Source organism: Motacilla alba, chromosome 4A (assembly GCF_015832195.1).
Source record: "Motacilla alba alba isolate MOTALB_02 chromosome 4A, Motacilla_alba_V1.0_pri, whole genome shotgun sequence".
Taxonomy (NCBI): domain Eukaryota; kingdom Metazoa; phylum Chordata; class Aves; order Passeriformes; family Motacillidae; genus Motacilla; species Motacilla alba.
In genome coordinates, this window is record NC_052045.1 from 17,726,301 (window position 1) to 17,746,859 (window position 20,559).

Sequence of the window (20,559 nt, forward strand, 5' to 3'; positions counted from 1 at the left end):
AGCAGAGGAGCTGGCCCAGGCTGTGCCCTGTCCCTGTGCTGGGCTCTGGGGCAGGAGCCCGTGGCACTGGCTGCTCGCCAGGCACAATTCAATCAAAGGCATCGGGGTAATCGACTTTGGTCTCCCAGCAGGGCCTGCAGCCAGCCAGCACTTAAGCCAAGATCAAGACTTGAGAGAGGAAACCAAAAGAAAAATTAATTCAGAAAGGTCCCTGGCTGCTGCTGCTGCTGCTGTGCCTGGAATGTGGGTACTGGTGTTGGTGTCCCAGGGCGTGCTTCCAGCCTGCCATGGAAAACAGAGCACTGTGCACAGCTGGGGTTCAGCCCTCTCCTCTCTGCCAGGAAGGAGCCAAGGAGCCCCTTCCTCTCACAGGTGATGGATGATGACCCCTCTGAGCCTTCCCTGCTGGAGCCAGCCCCGAGCCTGGCTGTGCCCCTGGGCTGATCACGGCAGGGATGTGCTGTGGTGCTGAGGCCGGTGCCCCATGTGTATTTGCCAAAACCCCGTCTGAAAACAGTGGGAGCCACATCAAAGTGGCCAGGGCAGGCCAGGCTGACACTCCTCCTGCTCCTGCGAGCACTGACTGAAGCCCCTGGGATTTCTCCTACAGGAAGAGCCAGGCTTTAGAGTGACAATGGGCCCGCAGCTCTGATTCCTTACACCAAATTAATCTTTATTTGCATGAAACCGTTCTGAAACACCATCATCATCTCATGGGAGAGAGGGAGGGATTGAGATTTCCTTTGGCTTGGTACCTGGGTGGGAGGGGGAGACACAGATCCCTGCTTGCAGTGGGATGAAAAGCAGAGGGATGGGATGAAAACCAGAGGGATGGGATGAAAACCAGAGGGATGGGATGTAAAGCAAAGCACTGGGATGCAAAACTAAGCACTTCCCAGCTCCAGCACCACCCAGAGCATTGCCTGCAGGCAGCCAGGAGAGGAGCCAGCCAGAAACACGAGAGGCAGACAACATGTGGGGAGGATGAGTTTCCAAGCCTGCAAAGCCAAATTTGGTTTGTTCATAAAAAAAATTAAAAAAAATTAAAATAAAAATAAATAAATAAAGCCCCAAACCCAACCAAAAAATGCAGCCCTCTCAGGAAGGAGAGAGCTGCAGGTCTAACCAAGTGCCCTTATTGATCAACAAGTGGGAAATAGTGGTCCTAGTCACAAGCAGCCTGGTATTGATAGAGCTGAGTTAATAATGCTTCAGGGGAGAGAAGGAAAGGTCAAAGTAGAAGTGAAAAATTGACTGCTGCCTCGTTAGGCCCAGGTGCCTGTATTATTAAATAAAAACTTGGCAGTGCACCTCAAATAAACCAAAGAACATAAATTATGTAAATTCATCTCCCATCTTTCTGCTGCACTGCATTAAAGGAAGCAGGGTAGGACCCAAAGTACATGATAAAGGGGAGAGATTAAAAGGAAATGCATATAATCTTAGAGGTTATAGTATGAATAGATTGGGTCATAAATTAATTTCAGTATGAGGACTGTTAAAATCATCTAGCATAACCCTGGCCAGAAAATTTCCTACAGACCTTTGTTTGAGCAAGAAAATACCCTCCAGAAGGACACTGAGATCTTATTTAAAAACAGAGCATTATAGAAAAATCACTTTATCAATAATAAGCTAATGCAAAAGTAATTTCTTCTATCCGGTATAAATGTATTTTATTTTACTTCACAGAGAGACTGGTTGTCAAGCAGGAAACTTTGAATGAAAAGGTGTCCTTTCCTCGTGAGGCCTAGAAAATCTAGGAAACCATTATGCCTGAAAGATCAAACCATCAGTAATTTCAGGCTGGTGTTACACATTTAGATGTAGGAAGAGCATCCTTGTGAAAATTTGCTTCTTTACATGTTTGCACATTACAGGTCAGAGATGAACCTTTACCTGGGAATCTGATGTTTGGCCAATTTGAGCAGTAGGGTTGTCCCAGTAAGTTTGCTTCTGTGTAAAACTTAGAGTTTTCATCCTAAAGGTGCTGCTGTGCTGACAAAACACAGACAGGAATTCCTGCTTTGCCCTCCCAGGGAAGCAGAGCCCTGGGGGCCACTGAGCAGCTGGAGCAGCAAGAATGTGCCTGTGAGAATGAGGAAGAGGATGGGCTGGTGGGCATGAGACAGGCCAGAGGAGCCTGGTGGGAGGACAGCCAGGGGTTATCCAGGTTGATAACTTGTTCCCCATCAGTGATCAACATCATTGGGACCTGGGGGTGCTGGATGACAGTCGGCTGAACATGAGCCAGCAGTGTGCCCGGGTGGCCAAGAAGGCCAAGGGCATCCTGGCCAGTATCAGGAATGGTGTGGCCAGCATCAGGAATGGTGTGGCCAGCAGGAGCAGGGAGGTCATTCTTCCCCTGTACTCAGTGCCGGTGAGGCCACACCTTGAGTGCTGTGTCCAGCTCTGGCCCCTCAGTTTGGGAGGGACGTTGAGATGCTGGAGTGTGTCCAAAGGAGAGCAACGAGGCTGCTGAGGGGCTGGGAACACAAGCCGTGTGAAGAACGGCTGAGGGAGCTGGGGTTGTTTAGCCTGGAGAAAAGGAGACTCAGAGGTGACCTTATCACTCTCTTCAGCTTCCTGAAGGGTGGCTGTGCTGAGCTGGGGTCAGTCTCTTTCTCTGGGCAACAACAGACAGAACAAGAGGACACAGTCTCAGGCTGTGCCAAGGGAGATACAGGCTGGAATTAAGGAGGAAGTTTTTCACAGAAGGAGTGGGCAAATACTGGCATCATCTGCCCAGGGAGGTGGTGGAGTCACCATCCCTGGATGTGTTTAAAAAAGACTGGATGTGGCATTTGGTGCCATGATCTAGTTGAGGTGTTTGAACATGGGTTGGACTCGATGATCTTAAAGGTCTCTTCCAACCTAGAAATTCTGTGATTCTGTGATTCTGTGATCTCCTGATCAGCAGCTGAGACAGAGGGCTCTGCTCCTTGTGGCCACGGTGCTGCCAAGGCAGGGAGCAGGGCTCAGAGGAACTGCTGTTGCCCCTGCTGCATCCCTCCCTGCCTTCCAGCTGCTCACACAAGTTTCTGCCCTACTGCACCCCTGGGTTTAGAAAACTTAGAAAGATTCATGTTCTTCCAGAGTCCCGCCTTTTTGTTGGGTTTGGCTGAGATTGAGCAGCGAGTTGAAAACACTGCAGGGAGATACACAGGGATGTCACAATAAACCCCAGCCCTGTGGGCACCCTGACCTCAGGCACGAGCCCTCACTGCCTCTTGCAGGATGTTTCTAAAGGAAAGGAGGTGAATCCCATTTGCCAGAAGCCAAGGAAACCCAAAGCACAGGCTGCAGTTCCTCAGGGTTCTTCTCATTGAGAGCAGCTCCCCGCAAAGCTGCCCTGTATGGATGATATTTTCGCCCCTGACGAGGGGAAGAGAATGATGCATCTGGCTCCATCTTATCAGAAGGCTAATTAATTACTTTATTACACTGTATTATTCTATACTATATTACACTATGTTACATTACATCTAAACTGAATCTGCCCAGCACTCAGCTCTGCACACACTGCCCAGAATCTCGTGGCTGTGCCCCGACAGTCCCCACACACACACACACTTGGCCCTGACAGGCCAAGGGACCAAAACACCATCCCTGTGGGTGAACAATCTCCATATTGCATTCTGCTTTGGCACAAACACAGGCACAGCAAATGATAAGAATTGTTTTTCCATTCTCTGAGGTTCAGAGAATGTGAATCCCAGAAATATTCTTGGGAAGAATTGTGCCCTGCTTTTCTCTGTGAGGAGAAATGTGGCCACAGCCCTGAATTTGCCACCTAAAACCCTCAGCACCCTGAGCTGGAAATGCTTGCTGCACCTGCTCACAAAGTCAACATTTGCTCAGCTCACCCGTGCCTGGCTGTCTCCACAGGCTCTTGTTTGCCTTGCCCACATGGAACGGGGTGGCCAAGGGTGCCAGTGCCTAAAAATAACACCTCCATTAGCTGCCACCCTGGCACCTCCTCTTTGTGGAATCATGTCCCAAGGGAACAGGGCTGCTGCGATCGTGTTGTTTCTCTGCCTCTTGACCCCATAAATCACTTCCAGATCTGCTGGCCACTCTCAGGGGGATGTGGCAGCAGGGTGGACATCCCAAAGGCAGCTGAGCTGCTGCGATCTCAGAAAACTACCTAGTGGGGTGGAAGAGAGAGACTCAGTCTTGTAACCCTGTGTGGGAAAGGCTCAGATCCTGTGCCAGAGCTCTGTCAGTGAGCAGCAGAGGAGCCAGCAAGGCCAGGGGAGATGCACAGCCTGGCTGCAGCAGCTTTGCTCACCATCAGTGTCTTTGTAAACAGCTCATAGCCCATGAGCAGGACACAGAGCCAGGCACTGTGGGCTCCCAGGCCATGGGGAGATGACACATCCACAGCACAGGTGGATGGCTCCAAGCTGCACCTGAAGTGATTTAATCCCCAATAACAATATTTAAATGCTTGACAGTTGAAGAACTCTCACGCAGCTTCCCTGTCAGTACATCAGAGTAATCTTTTCTAAGCTGTAACGTTTACCAGGTTTAAGATTCCTCCTTTTCAGAGCAGAGTGCCACAGTTAACCCCTGCATGCCGTGCATTTATAGCTGGAAGCCAGTCTGGAGGCTGGACTTGCTTGGAGACCTGGTAAGGAGCTCGCAGCACCCTAGTGTTTCATTTGTAGTCAAGAAACATCAGTCAGGGTTGTTGTATCAGTCCTGTCACCCTTCAGGAGGACTGATCCAGGGGCTGTGTCCTGACAGCAAGAACCTACAGTCCCATCTCTGGATGGGTGGGAGCATCCTGAGGCAGAGGCAGCTGAGCAAAGATGGAAATGGGTCCTGGAGATGCTGGTCACCAGCTGGGGCACTGGGGCTGCCCTGCGGGCTGCGTGGTGAGCACTGACGGGGAGGCAGGGAAGGTCACAGCCCTGTGCCACTCTGCCCAGGTGGGATTCACACATGGTGGAAACTATGCCCTGGTTTTCCTTTTGGAAGGGGACTCTCAGCCCACCTTGGCCTCTTGGTTTAATCCCTCAGCAGTGGGTGTTCATCAGCCACTGCCTCCCTCCCACTGGGATTTGCTCCTTCCCTTGCTGCTGACAGTCCAAACCCCGCAGAGCAGAGCAGGGAAAATGCACAAACATGTCCTCATTCAACAGATGGCTTGAAAAATCCAGGGGGGCTTAGCCCTGTGTAGAAGCCACTTGTTTTAAGGATGCTTCATACACAGAGCACATGGTTTCCTTTCATCACTTATGTCAAGACTGGAGCTGGGCTAAGAGGTGTGACCCCCCACCACTGCATGCCTGCCTCCTCCGAGCTATGTTGAGAATCTCTTCACTCCTCACTCTCTGGTTTGATACTTCCCCTTTGATCTGTGTCATCTCAGGTTATTTTCCAAGATTCAGAAAGAGCCTTGTCAAGCAGGCAGGGGCAGAGCCTCTCAGCACAGCGCGTTCACTTGTCAGGCTACTCCTCTTCCACATCAAGTTATTTCTTTCCCGTTATCTTCCTGCACAGCAGCCAAAGAGGAAACTTCTTGACCCTGGCCCTGGGAGAAATCTGCCAGGGGATGGCATGGCTTGGGGATCTCATGCAGCTCGGCCCAGGACTGATGGCTTCACACCCCAGTTTGCTGCACTTTATGGTCCAGAGCATGACACTGGCCTAAGGCAGGTCTTGCTCTTGGGGCTTGGTGGCTTACAGCAGCAAATATTAAACAGAACTGGCCAGTGGGTACCAGGAACCTCTTGTGGTTATAAAACAAGAAAACCAAAATAGCGTTAATGCTTTTCACACTGTGTAGGCTTAAGTGTTTTGTAAAACAGCCTCGGTGTTCCCTGAATGTGGTAAATGAGTTCTTCTGAGTCCTGGAGGGCTCTCAGTGTGCAAGAGGCTGAGTGTGGCAGGACAGGCAGCCTGAGAGAGCAGTAGTTCAGCATCCCCAGTTGGCACAGATATCCCCTGTACCTGGGCACAGAGGTCCTTTGGGTGGAGGTGCTTTGTGCAAGAGGTAGATGAGGGCAGGAGCTGCATTTGCCATAAATGTTGAAGGCACTTGTCAGTTTATTCCATCTCATGGGTCTGTCCTGAGCAGTGCTGGGGGCTCAGATGGGGCATGGACCTCCCAAGTGAGGTGAGCTGACAGAGGCTGCTCTGCCCAGCCTGCTCCCAGCAGTGCACAGGACCTCACTGGGTGGGTAACAGTGAATCCCACCCCAACAGCTTCCCTGGGCTAGCTGATCTTCTCCTTGGGACAATCTGGGAACTGGGAGTCACACTGTCTGCTGCTAGATTGTGCTGTGAGGTTATATGTGTCACACAGATCATGTCTGAGTTTTATTTCTCCTTAAAGCAAAGATCTTTTTTAGCATGCAAATAAATGCTCTCCTAAAAGGGAAGGCACCATCTGCTCCTAAGCACAAATATAATTTTCCAAAGGGTTAGGTTTAAATAAGATCCACAGTCTCAGAGTGGTAGCGGGGGGAACCTGTAATGGGGTTTGGCCTTTTTGGCATCTTGCTGGAAGCAGATATTTTAATTTATGGCAGGGAGACACAGTGCCTGCAGTGAAAGAGGGGTTCTGGCAGCTGGAGACTCCCAAACTCCCTGTGCTTCTCCCAAGGCCCTGATGGTTGAACAGGTGCTTGCAGGTGGGCTCAGAGCACTGACATGGAGACAGAAGATCAGAAGGACATTGTTGTGAGTCCCTCATCCTTGGGGGAGCCAGCAAGCAGGAATCACAGCTGCAGCCAGACACTCTCCTGGGCACAGCCATTCGTTGGGTGAGCTGGAGCAAGGCTGTGCAGCTGGCTGGTTTTTCACCTGGGAGTGCTGGGAGCACCAGCAGCTCACCAGTTCCACCAGTGCAGGGCCCAGCACAGCCCCTGTGCAGCTCTGGTCCCCATCAGCTGAGCCAGTGGCCCTGATGCTCTTTGCCCCTCTTGCCTTGCAGCCGCTGGTGTTGCTGATGGAGTGGCCTGAGGCCACCAACTTCGCCTGCCTCATCGCAGGCTACTGCCGGCTCCTGGTGGACTCCAAGAAGATGATCCTGTCCAGGGCCCCCAGCCAGCCACCCCCACCTCAGATTATCAAGGCAGGTACGTTTCAGCCTCTGCTTTCTGTGCCAGCCCCTTCCCCAGCCTCCTCCCCTCGCTGTGCTCAGCACTCTGCAGCATCAGGAAGGGAAAGGCTTTCTGTGACACCTCCCCTCTGCCCCCATCCACCCTGAGAACCAGCAGACTCCCTCCTTAACCAGAAAGCAAGGAGCAGGGAGACGGGTCCTCATTTTGGGTCAGCCAGAATGACTTGTGGCGTCAGCTCAGGCCCTAAACACTCCCCAAGAGCTGTGCTGGCAGCTCCTGGAGCAGCTCCAGGAGGTGCTGTTTGAGGAGACCTGTAAGGCTGCCAGCCACAAGCTGGGCCCCCAGAGCAGCCTGTGCAGTGCTGCAGGGATGTAGCACACATTCCCTGGCTGCCATCCGGCTCCCACCTGAGTGTGTGAGCTCAGGGGCTGCATTGCTGCTGCCCCCAGCCTGGAGGTCTGAGCCTCACGGGCAGCCCTGTGAGCACGGCTGTTCTGCTGATTTGCTAAATCAGGAAGGCAACTTGGCTGTCCCAGCTTTTCAGGGAGCAGAAGGCTGCCCTGGACACAGCAGGAGCTTCTGTCCCAACAGGCACCAATGCTGTCCCTTAAGGATGGATTGCAGGTGTGAGTCACCCTCCAAAAAGAGCCATGATTCTCAAGACTGATTTCAAATAAGAGCCAACCATGAACCACATGCTGCTGTTCCATCCAGCTGTTCACATCCAATATATTTTGTGTAGGAAATATAAAATATGGGTTTAGTGACTGGAGATGGGCCAAATACCAACCCAGCTGCCTCTGGAAGCTCCCAGACCTCCCAAGTGACACTGCAGCTCCAGAGAGCTGTGACAAGTCCTCAGTTTAGCTGCCAGTGTCAAAACTCCCTTCCCAAGATGGGCCTGGCTTGGGGAGGTGGGAGGAGTGCAGAGGGTCCTTGGGAAAGCCCTTGGTGCCTTTGAGGAAGGCACCCAAGCATGGATTTGGCACCTGTGGGAGGACACACTTACAAGAGGGATCAGGAAAGCGTCTGCAGCAGCCTCAGTGAATCCAGAAAAGGCCTGGCAGGTGACTTTGGTGTAAGTATAAGCATTTTCCTCTCCTTTCTTCCTCTGTGCCCCTGACTGACAGCTGTCGCTGTGCTCTGCCCTGGTTGCCCTATGGAAATGTCTTTAATCACATTTTGCTGTGAGCAGAGGGTGTTTGCTACTGAACTGGTTTAGCTGTCATCAGAGTGGTCCTTCCCTGGCTTGTGCCACCCTGACGTGGGACACAGGGGGCACGTGGCTATGGGAGTCAGAGAAGGGGAGAGCATCCCATCCCCAAGGGCTTGGAAGGAGGCCGGCAGCACCCACAGTTCCTGGCCTCTCGGGGGATGTCTCAGCACGTGCAAGTGGTGTTTTTCCACATTCTAGCTACTGTGACAATAACCAGAATTTTTTCTTGAGATTTTGCTTCAGGGTCTTCATCCAAACCTCTACCAAAAAGAGTTGTAGGTCTTGCCTTGCTCTTGTCTTTCTTGTCTCAAGAAACCGGTGTAACCCTGCGGGGGTGGGAGTGAGTGTGAGAGGGAGTCACAGAGTGGGTAGGACAGCAGTGGATCTGTGCCAGCCCCTCTCTGGGTGGCCTGGTCCATCCTCCTGGGTGCACTGAAAACCTCTGTGACCAGCGGAGTGGAGCAGTTCCCTTGCAGCCCCCGTGCACTCAGCCCAGTCACTCAGGCACCCTTCAGAAGGAGTGGATTTAGGGTGGGTTGGGCAAGCAGTGTGCCCACAAGTTCTGCTCTCCACAGGGCTGCAGGCTGAGCTGTCAGAGCTGGGCGGATCACAGGGAGCCGGGATGCTGATCATTAGCACATCCTTGCAGGAGAGAGCCCCACTGGGATGAATTAAGTTAGCCCAGACTTCCCAGGCTGCAGGCAGACTGTGCCAGAATCTTAAATGTAAAATCAAGCCTTGGCCCATGCTTTTACCTAGAAAAGGAGCATATCCATCTTCCCTGAGGCCCATTAGAGCCTCCTGCTGAACAGCAGACATTTTTAGAAATGCACACGCTGTCTGAATGTTGTCAGTGAGATCCATCTCTGCATTTCCCTGCGGAGCCATATGCCAGAGCCTTGCCCTCCATTGTGCCATGCTGGAGCTACACAGGTGATTCACCTCCCTGTCCCTTCTTCTCCCCACTCTCACCATCAGCCATCGTCAGCCAAGCAGCTCTGTGCCCTTAATTGCTCTCTCGATTCCTTGTCAGGAAGTTTTCTCCTTCCTGAGCATGCAGCAGCTGGATTTTGGATTTTTGGGGTTTGGCCCCATTCAGCAGCAGGCCTTAGCTTGGCATGGGCAGCCAGGAAGCGTCTGCCTCAGCCTTTGCCACCCTTCTAGAGGCCACACATCCCCAGCTCTGGCAGCCTTGTGCTCCCTCACACAGCTGTCATTTCTGAGCACTGCCATGGCCAGGCATCAAAGAGATTTTGTTTTTATTGGGATTTTAGCATTGCAGGTGATGAACAGTATAATACAAACATGTGTTTGGGGAGACAAATTGTCCAATTTGTCGAGCTAATGAATTGAATTAGGATTTCTTTGATTTAATTTCTCCTTGGTCAGACAGAACCGGCAGCCGCTCTCAGCACAGCTGCACAATCCAACCTGCAATGCAGACAGATGCCCCTCCTGAGGGACGGACCTCTGGCCAGAAATTCAAGTAGCATTTCAGCCACTTTCCCTGCACAAGGGACCAAGGGGAGGCTGTCACTGGGAGATACTTAACAGCAAGAGCAGCAGGCTGTGTTATAGCTGTCAGCCAGACAGAAATAGCACATGGATCACAGGCAGCGAGGGACAAGGGGCTGGGGAGTGGCTGTCACTGGAACACAGCCAAACTGCAGTGGATGTCTCCCCAAAAGGCAATATTACTCCACTTTTAGTAGTCTTCTGACAAAAACTGCTTGGTGTGGCCAACATTACCCAAAAATGGCAACAATTCCTTCTTGCCATATTACATGTGAGCTGGCAGGGTGAGGCTGGAGGTCCTTGTTGGAGCAGCTAGGCTGCTCCTGCTGCCCTCTGGACACAGCTGGTGGATCAGTGATGGAGCATCCACATCCCTGTGTCCCAGTGTCAGCTGTGCTGGCCAGCCCTCCTCTGGCTCTGCCACCCTGCCCCCAGCAGAGGGATCGAGCTCAGGGACCTGTCCTGGGACCAGGACAGTTTCGTGTCTTCATCAAGGACACAGGGGATTGAGAGCACTGTCAGCAAGTTTGCAGATGACACCAAGCTGAGTCGTTCAGTTGAAATGCCTGAGGGACAGAGTGACACCAGAGGGACCTGGACAAGCTCCGGCAGCGGCCCATGGGAATCCCATGAGGTTCAACAAGGCCAAGTACAAGGTGCTGCACCTGGGGCAGGGCAAGGCCAGTATTGATCCGGGATGGGGGATGAACAGAGGGAGAGCAGCCCTGCTGAGGACTTGGAGGTGCTGGGGGAAGAGAGGCTGGATATGAGCTGGCAACACGAGCTCCCAGCCCAGAAAGCCAAGTGCGTCCTGGGCTGCCCAAAAAGCAGCATGAGCAGCAGGTCAAGGAAGGGGATTCTGCCCCTCTGCTCCACTCTGGTCTGACCCCACCTGCAGCGCTGCCTCCAGCTCTGGGGTCCTCAGCACAGGAAGGACATGGAGCTGTTGGAGCAAGGCCAGAGGAGGCCATAAAGATGACCGGAGGCCTGGAGCACCTCTCCTAGGTGAGAGAGTTGGAGGCTTTAGTCTTGAGAAGAGAAGGTTCCAGGAAGGCTTTTTAATAGGGCTTGTAGCTATAGGACAAGGGGCGGTGGTTTTAAATTGAAAGCGAGTAGATTCAGATTAGATGCAAGAAGGAAGGGTTTATGATGAGGATGGTGAGGTTTAGGCACAGGTTCCCATCCCTGGAAACATTCAAGGTTGGACATGGCTCTGAGCAACCTGATCGAGTTGGTGTCCCTGCTCACTGCAGGGGGATTGGACGAGATGGCCTTGAAATGTCCCTTCCAGCACCTTCTGTGGTGCAGGACATTTCTCCTACCCTCGTTCCTGGCAGACAGGCCCAGCCGGTTTTCCAAAGGACCAGCCAGGTGGCCTGACTGTGCTGCAGGGAGCATGGGTGTCCCACTGCAGTGCAGCATGCTGGAGGGCAGAGAGCACACGGGTGCTTCTCCAGGGTGAGCAGAACCCTCCCCACACTGTTTTCCCTTCACCCGGGTGCTGCTGCTAATGTGCCTGTTGTGGTTTTGGTTTAGATTACATCAACGCACACAACTTCCACCGGCCTGCCACGGCAGGGCACATGGGAAAGAAAGAGAATGGGCTGGTGGGTGGCTCTGCCACTGTCACCGGAGCAGCCGGGGCTTCTGCCACCAGGGCGTCAGACTCGGAGCTCATCCGCTTCTGCTACCTGCACATGCGAGAGCAGAGGAAGGAAAGAGAGAGCGGGACGGATATCAACGAAAACCTGATTTTTTTTGAGGAAACTCGTCCCAGGACCAAATCTGACCCCACTTCCAAAAGCTCTGGCCAAGGCTACAACGGGGCAGCTAAGGAGTACGACCCGGATGGCCTCGAGCAAGACAGGCACGCCAGCAGGGCCAGGGCACACACCATAGACACCCACCTGCGCAGCGACGCCTCCCACTTCTACTGCGAGTCCTGCCAAGCCAAGATCAAGAGCCGGCTGGCCTCGGGCACGGGGGGCAAGCCTGGCAGCACCCGCGACACCACGGTGGACTTGATGTCGCTTCCCCCTCCCGGGAATGACGAGGAAGAAGACGAGACAACATCCCTGCTCCCCGCCATCGCCGCTCCCCCTCCTGGCTTCCGAGACAACAGCTCCGACGAGGACGACCCGAAGCGCCGGGCAGCTGCCCAGAGCCAGGAGCAGGGCCGGCACCTCTGCGGCATCCTCTACGACGAGATCCCGGTCACTCTGATCGACAACGTGCAGCCACGGACCGTCCGAGACCACGCCCAAGAGCTGGATGATGCCCTGGTGTCCACCCTGCAGGCGCTGGAAGCCCTGGCTGCTTCAGAGGATTGTCCACATCCCCCACCACAGCAGACAGCAGGTATTTTAGTGGCTGTGACTCCCTTTTTTCCCTATAGCCTTTCTTTCCTACCGTACATCCTTCCCTTTAGTCTCCTCCCATTCCATAGGTGACTGTGAAGCAGCTTCTAGTAAAAACTAAGTTGTGGCAGCAGGCTGTAGCAGGAGCAGACAAGCTGCTGCTCAGAAGATTTCTAAGAAGCTGAGGTGGGACTCCTCTCCCTGACAGAGGCCGAAGGAGTCTCTTGGTTTATCCCAAATCTGCCATATGCCACGATGCTGGGGCGAGTCTCTAACCAACCAGTACTGTGAGCATGAGTTCCTCCCCACTGTGACCCCACTCAGCTGGGACCTTTGGCCATCAGTCTTTGCAAGTTCCTACCCAGGTGTTGCAGCGTGTGAGCCCTTCACAAGGCAAACCTGCTGCCAGATGGGTGACTCTGGGGCCAGCCTGCTGGCAGCACAGTCCTTTGTCCCTCTTCCCACCTTGGTTACCCTATTCACTATGGCAGAGTACCTGTTGCCCAGTTTTCCTTCTTGTGCCAGACACATCCCTGTAGCTCTGCTACCACCAACAATGGAAAGCTTCACAGGATCTTTTCCTGGGCCAGAAGCTCTTGCTGAATTGAGCTATCAAGCTAGCTCAATGCTGACAAAGTGATTTCCCTTACAAACCCTAACTCTTAATTGTGAGAAGTCACAGACGTTTCTCCAATGTGCCCTGCATTCCTGGGACCCTCTTGCCACAAGGAGTTCCCCTCTCCTCCACACAGCACTGTGGTGTGAGGGTTGTTGTGGGGTTTTCTTTGTGTCCCTCCTCAGGTCTTATTGTCCTGGCTGCCATCACTCCTGAGTCATCCTTGGACTCTGGCCACGAAACGAACTCCTCAGAGCTGACCGATGTCTCAGAGATGGTCTCTGCTATGAAGCAGCATCAGAACGCAGCCTACTTCCTCACCCAGCACATCAGCAAAGAAAACCTCCTGGCCAGGAAGGACTTGCCTTTCCGAATCCAGAGCTGTGCTGCCCAGGCTGTTCTCACCTCCCCCTACCCCCTGAGCCGCCAGGACCCGAGCCCCTCACTGAAGCCAGCCTTCTCCACCCAAAGTCCCAGCCTTACCAACTGCAAGAGCAAGCAGGAGCAGCAGCACGGGGAGCGGAGCTGCACCTCGGCTGCCCAGCCAGGGCTGACGCCCCAGCTCAGTGAGCAGAGCAAGGGGACTTCAGTGCCAAGCTCTGAGTGCAAAGCTGCGGGTCACACAAAAGCTGCCTTTGAGGTATCTCTGCATGCCACAGCAGCCCCAAGCAGGGAGCAGGCACAGGATCTACAAGAGAAGATGCCCAAAGAGATGCAGCCGAGCTCCAAGCTGCTCCTGGATCAGAAAAGCAGTGTAACTCCAGCCATCGTTTCAGCTGCTCTGCAGCAGGTGGCAAATGCAAAAGCCTCAGCTCCCCAAGTGGTATCATCCTTAAAAGAAGATCAGAACATGAACGGTACCAGCAGCTGTGCATCAGCCAGCAGCAAGCCTTTGGCACTTAAAGAAGGTCCACAAACTGCAGAGACATTGTGCAACTGTCAGCAGCAGCAGCAGCAGCAGCAAGTCTCTCTGCAGCAGCACTGTGAAGTTTCTCCAAGTCCTAAGAAAGCTCCTGGCAGTCAGGCTGAAGCTTTCCACCTCACCTCAGCAGGCGAGGAAATGATGTCCAGTAAGACTTTTGCCTCTAAAAGCTACCAGCAAAAAGGGAGTAGAGATGCTCCAGGAAAAGCTGCAAGTGGAGAGACAGGTCAGAAGGCAGGTGGGGAAGCCACAAGCCTCATCTTGCAGAAACACTCAGCTCCTTCAAACCAAGGACAGAAAATACAACAGGAAAGCTCGGCCAAAATCTTAAAAGCTGACAGCAGCAATGTGCACTCTCCATCACCTGGTAGCACTTTCAGGAGCCCCAGTGAGGAAGCCAAAGGGCCAATCCAGCTGATGCCCAGATCCGAGAGCCTGCAGATTAGCACTGTGCCTTCCAAAAAAGTAGAGAAAGTCCTGGAGGTAACCCAGCAAGATGCTGATGTCCCAGCTAAACCCAAAGCCCCAAAAGCTCCCTTCAGGCTTAGGAACCTGTTCTCTGCAACATTTCCCACCCGGCTGAAGAAGGAGACGGACGAGCGGCAGGCCCAGCTGCAGAAGGTGAAGCAGTATGAGCTGGAATTCCTTGAAGAGCTGCTCAAGCCAAAGAGCAAAAGTGACCTCCCACCACAGGAGTATCTGCACCCGCCTGCCCCTGGGCGCTGCAGCTGCCAGCTGAGGAGCAGTCCTGTGCAAAAGGTCCCAGGGATGTCCAGGGAGCAAAGGCGTAGCTGTGACTGCAAGCGGATTTGCAGGGGAATGAGGCCACCCCCCAACCAGCTGGTGATACCAGAACTGGAGAGGCGAGGCAGGGATAAAGTTGCAGATGACCAGAAGCAGGTGGAAGCCATTAGGCTGACCAGCATGAGCAGCCCTTCCAAAGGCAAACGGCTACGATCCACAAGTTTAGAGTCCAGAGACAACCGGTCAGATCCAGAGAACGGCATGTCCTGTTTGACAACGTGCACCTCCCGAGGGGAGTGCATGGGTGCACCCCACTACAGGAAGCTCTTGCGTCGCTACAGTGTCAGTGAAATAGATAAGACTGATAGGACATCCTTGTCCTCTGACGTCTACCAGAACCTCTACACAGCCAAGCAGAAAGGCCCCCAGAAAGAGCCCGAGCCCAGCATCCTCTGTCCTATTCTGAAGAGCAAAATCCAGGAAGCCTCTGGAGTGACTGACCCCTCCTACGTCCAGATAGCACAGGACAAAAAGAACCAGAAGGGTTCAGCAGTGTTCTCTGTCCAGGAGGAGATGTACCCAAGTCCTGCTGAGCTGCGGGATGAAGACATGGAGGATGAGAAGTGCTGCTCCATCCGGTACTGCTTCTACTACAGAAAATGTGATGTTGCAGATGATGGGAGCGAGAAGGATGAGCTGTCCTATTCCATCCCCATGCAGATACTCCCGGGAATGAAGCTGGACAATCAGATGGTCCCAGTCATGAGCAGGACTCTTCAGGTCCTAGATGCAACAGCCTGCAGCAGTCCCAATGAGAGCCAGACCCAGGAAATAGATTTAAGGACCTCCAGTTTTGAAGGAAGCTTGGCAAAGATCAACACCCTTCGAGGCCATGCCTACAGCTTTCCCAATGGGTTTCTGCAGGTGCAGCTGGACACCAACGAGCTCCTGACCATCCTGAGGCAGTGTGTGCTGAGCCCTGAGGTCCGGGACTGCAAACCCTACATCTCCCAGCTGGCTGAGTACAAGCAGGAGCTGGCCCTCAAGTTCAAGGAGTTCCGGGCGTCCTGCCGCCGCGTGGCTGCCGTGGACAAGAGTCCCACCCACATGCTCTCCGCCATCACGAGCAGCTTCCAGGTGCTAAGCAGCCTCATCGAGACCTTTGTGAGGCTGGTGTACGTCGTGCGCTCCGAGTCCCAGCGCCAAGAGCTGCTGACGAAGGTGGAGGAGGTGGTGAGAAACTACACCTTCCTCCTGAAGGCTGCTGAGGAGTCCACGGCCAGAACGCTGAGCCACCAGCAGACTGTGGAGCAGCTCGCCCGCCAGTCAGCCACGGTCGCCACTGTCATGAGCACCCTCACACGCTCCCTAAAGACGTTGATCAACAAGTAAAGCCAGCTGTGAAGACCAAAAAGGCAGTGTGTGCCAGGCCATGCTCTCAAATCTCACAGGTCTGGTGAGGATGCGATGCCTGCAGGCCCACGTTTACCGGGGTTTGCGATAGCCAAGACACTCTTTGATCTCTGCAGAATGGATGGTTGTGTTGGTGATGGGTTTGAAGAGTGAATTCGTGCCCTGTCACAAGCTGTGCAATCAGCTGGTCCAGGGACTCAAGCAGCTTCTCTGCTTGTTGTCCCACACTGGCTTGTTGGTGACAGTACTTGGGGGGTACAGGCACCCCATCTCCACTCCAGTTTGGTTCCATGGGGTTCTGGGCCTCGCTCATGCAGACCTTTGTCACAGTTTGTGGTGGGCCAGTGAGCTATCAGGAGCTGAGCCGAGGTCTCCTGGCTTCACTTGGGCAGTCTGGAGCCAAACCAGTGTCTTGCCACGTAAACAATTCTTCTGCTTCCAGGATCTTCCTGGCCCACAAACACAACGTAATTAGCAGCAGAAGCGATCTCTGGGGTGCAAGCCCCTGCTGCTGTGCTAGGGCTTGGGAAGTAGTCCTAGCAGGGGCAGGATGCCATAATAGTGGGACAGGGCTAGGGCACACTACTGGGCTCTGCTCTCACAGCTTAGGCCCCAGTGCTCTAGTCCTGAGCACAGGCACTGGCTGTGCCACAGGCAAGGGCTTAATGCCTAAAAGTGGGGACAGTCCAGAGAACTACAGGACTGTCAGTCCGACCTTGGTGCCGAGAAGGTCACGGAGCAGATGATCTTGAGTGCCATCCCATGGCACACACAGGACAAGGGGATCAGGCCCAGCCAGCACAGGGGAGAGGCAGGTGCTGCTGGACCAGCCTGGCCTCCTTCTATGACAGGGTGACTCTGTGGGTGAAGGAAAGGCTGTGGATGTTGTCTGCCTAGATTTTAGTCAAAAATCTAACACTGTGTTCTTCACTGTGTTCTTCAGCATTCTCCTTGAGAAACATTATGGATGGATGGATGGATGGATGGATGGATGGATGGATGGATGGATGGATGGATGGATGGATGGATGGATGGGCCCCAGAGAGTGGTGGAGAATAGAGTTAAATCCAGCTGGGGCCATCACCAGTGGTGTTCCCCAAGGCTCAGCACTGGGCCTGTCCTGCTTATTATCTTTTGAGAACACCCTCAGTCAGTCTGCAGATGACACCAGTTTGGGTGAGAGTGTTGTGCTGCAGGGCAGGAAGGCCCTGCAAGGGATCTGGCCAGGCTGGGTCCATGGGCTGAGGCCAATTGTGTGAGGGTCAGCCAGGTCCTGTCCTTGGCACAACCCCCTGCAGCTCCAGGCTGGGCAGAGGGGCTGGAAGGTGCCTGGTGGGAAAGGCCCTGGGGGTGCTGCCCAACAGCAGCTCAACAGGAGCCAGGTGTGCCCAGGTGGGCAAGAGGCCAGTGGCACCTGGCCTGTCCCAGCCGTGGTGTGGCCAGCAGGACCAGCACAGTGACTGTCCCCAGACTGGGCCCTGCTGAGGCCACTCCTCAAATCCTGTGTCCAGCTCTGGGCCCCTCACAACAGGAAAGACACTGAGGGGCTGGAGCATGTCCAGAGAAGGGAACGGAGCTGGGGAAGGGTCTGGAACACAGGTCTGATGGGGAGCAGCTGGGGGGCCTCAGCCTGGAGAAAAAAAGGCTCATGGGGGACCTTCTGGTTCTGCACAACTCCCTGACAGGAGGGGGCAGCCAGGTGGGGATCGGTCTCTTCCCCCAGGTAGCAAGAGACAGGATGAGAGAAAAGGGCTTCATGTTGTGCCAGGGGAGGTTTAGATTGGATGTAAGAAAAATTTCTTCACTGATGGTGGTCAGGTTTTGGAACAGGCTGACTAGGGAAGTTGTGGAGTCACCATGCCTGGAGGTGTTTAAAAGACCTTTAGTTGTGCCATTTGGGGACATGGTTTAGTGGTGCCCTTGGCAGTGCTGGGGAAATACTTGGACTCAATAATCTCAGAGGTCTTTTCCTACCAAAACAATTCTGCGTTCCTCTTCTGGATGGCTGAATCCATACTAGAGACCCTGCAAGGAACCCAGATTGATTGATCTTTGACCACTGCAAGCCAGAAGGTGGGCTAGCAGCTGAGGGGAGACCACTTTCACACCATTCTCCAGAGGTTAGGTTCATGCCCCCAAGGCTCAGCCCAAACCCTCTCCTATTTCTTTTCACTGTGACCATCAGAGAGGAGCCCCGGATCAGCTCTGACTGTGAGCCAGGCAGGGGCTGTCCTCCTTGCCAGGGTATTGGGGTTCTTTTTCTGTCTTCACCAGGCTGACTGCCATAAGAAGCATTATTTAGTTCTCTGAGGTGGTTATTTACTTGGAGTTGGGGTTTTTTTATTGTTTTGGGGTTTTTGTTTTCACTCCTGAATGGTAAAATGATTCCTAGTTGTGTTCCTTCTCACCCCAAGGTTCCCCTCCTCCTCCCAGTCTAGTAATAGACACAATCAATGAGACAGCCTTAACTGGTGTTTCCCTGCAGCCACCCACCCTCCAAAACAGAGCAAGGAGAGAAGTGCAAGGTCACACATTGCATTGCCCTCACCCTGCCACCCAGCGCAGTTCACGTCCCGCCGGGATCCCGGCGCCTGTCCCTGTCACAGCCCCTCTGGCTGGGCAGGAGGGCACAGCCTGGCCTCAGGGGAGTGAGGGCAGCTGTCCATGCCAGGCAGCTCGCCCCAGCCCTTGGGGATGATCAGGGATCTCCGTGCGAGCAGTCGCTTCCCATCTCCATTATTTTTGATAAATATGCACATTGGAAATGTCTCGTTCTTCCATAGGAGCTATGGAAATGCACAAATGTGCTTTTAACATGTGCATCCTCGGAGTGCAATAACCTCCCCCGGCCCATGGCTGTCAGCAAGGCACAGAGCATCCTGCTGTGGGGACAGCCTCCTGATTTCAAGAACCATGTAGCAAATATCCAGTGGAAGAGCCAATTGGGACTTCAGTCCATGGTGGGCAAGGCTTGTTACAGTGCTGAAGGCTGACAGGGAGACGTGTTTTCCTTTTCCCTGGGAATTATCTAGTATGAAACTGAGTTTTTTCAAAGCTCCCCGTTATGCCTATATCATTCCTCCATAAATCTCTCAGTCTAATACAGAGGAAAAATTTTTTATTGTCTGTATATATTATATATAAATAAAAATATATGTTATATCTATACACAAATTTATGTCTTGTTTTACAAACAAGAAAGATTAAATATATTAATCTTAATATCCAAACTAGCATTTGTGTCTTCTTTTAAGAACTTTGTGGAAATGTGGCTATTCTTAGATGTACAAGACACTGTTGGTAAGCAAAACCTCCTATTTTTGTTGCTATAGAAATGCAGGTATCACAGACAGGTTTGAAATGAACTGTTTGACTTGCCAAGGTCACTTTTGTTTTGCTAATGGCTGTTCTGGTTTAATTCTCCCCCAGAAGGGGAAGGCAGCAGCAGTCACCCTTTCAGCTGGCACTGGGCACTGTGGCTGTGCTGGGACACCCTCCTGCCCTAAAGCTGGCGAGAAAGGGGGGATTTAACAAAGCCCTGCCTGATCCCTTTCAGGTGAGCCAAGGAGAGCACCCACTGACCAGCTCCAGTCTGTGTTTTCACCCAAGCCTTTCCCAGCTCTTCTGCGTGGGAAGAAGTGACAGTGTGGCCCTGCCATCAGTGTCTGATGGCTCTGCTGCCCTCTGGGACTGCTCTGGTGTGTCTGCAGCGGAAAGCCCGCAAAGCAGAATGCCAGGTCTGGGGAGAAATCAGAGCCAGGCAAACAACTTCCTAGCTACAGACGATACCCAATGTACACGTTTTTGCCTGGCACCATGAACTGCTCTCCATTTATCAGGAAGGAAGGCGTTGATGTGTGTTCTCTCTATACACCCCAAAGCCTCCAGGAATTATAAAAGCCAAGTCTAATAAGGATCCAACACCAAAAAAAAAGCCCTATAGGAACTGGGTCATTCTCTATATGGGGGTTGAACGTGTTGTCTAAAGCAAAGGCGGCAGCACTTGAGACTCACACAGCACTTGAGTTCTCTGTGCCTCCAGGCTCGTTATTTTAATCTGCATCACACCATTTCCCATGCTGAACTAAAGTGGCACTGAATGGGACAAACCCCACCTATTTATAAAGCTGGATATGGATCAAAACCATGGAAAAGCCAAGAGGTTTTCTAACAACCCCCAGAGCCTGAAGATGTTATTGACAGCAGGCAGTTTAACCAGCGATTTCAGACTCGGTGCTTAGTACCATCTAGAGGGCAAGAAGCACACCATCAGAATGGTGTTCTTTGTACAGGCACGTTATCCAGGAGCAGCCAGATGTCCCCCTGTGAGCAGAGGAGCTGGACTGGTACATTCCCTGCAGGATGGCATTGCTGTACTCCTCTCTTATGTTCGGTCCCTGCTCTTGTTGGGGATTTGTAAATATTCTCAAAGGAAATGATCCAGGTAAAACGTTCTTGTTAATGGTTCTGAATCACAGCTATTTCCAAAAAATGCATCTCAGTAACACAGCACACAGAATTAACAGTGGTTTATTTCCCCCAAATCTAGTTCCAATTTCACTGCCCATCTAGTTTATCTCCCTGCAGACTGCCTGGTTCTCATTTAGCACCAACGTTCTTCACCTCAAAGCCACTGTGCCCCGGGAAGTCAAAGCAAGTTAAAATACTCTGTGATAAACCAATTTTTATGCATCCACTCCCAC

General features: G+C 52.9%; 1 protein-coding gene across 6 annotated transcripts in view; it reads left to right on the forward strand.

The window, feature by feature from the left end:
- The window catches only part of FRMPD3 (FERM and PDZ domain containing 3), a 61,704-nt gene extending 42,622 nt beyond the window's left edge, over positions 1-19,082 (forward strand). For all 6 annotated transcript variants that reach the window (XM_038122903.1, XM_038122906.1, XM_038122905.1 and 3 more), the window contains 3 exons: positions 6,944-7,088; positions 11,341-12,162; positions 12,963-19,082. In XM_038122903.1, the coding sequence (XP_037978831.1) occupies positions 6,944-7,088; positions 11,341-12,162; positions 12,963-15,835 (3,840 nt within the window). In that variant the 3' untranslated portion in view covers positions 15,836-19,082. The remainder of the gene's footprint in view (positions 1-6,943; positions 7,089-11,340; positions 12,163-12,962) is intronic.
- Positions 19,083-20,559: the final 1,477 nt, after the last annotated feature.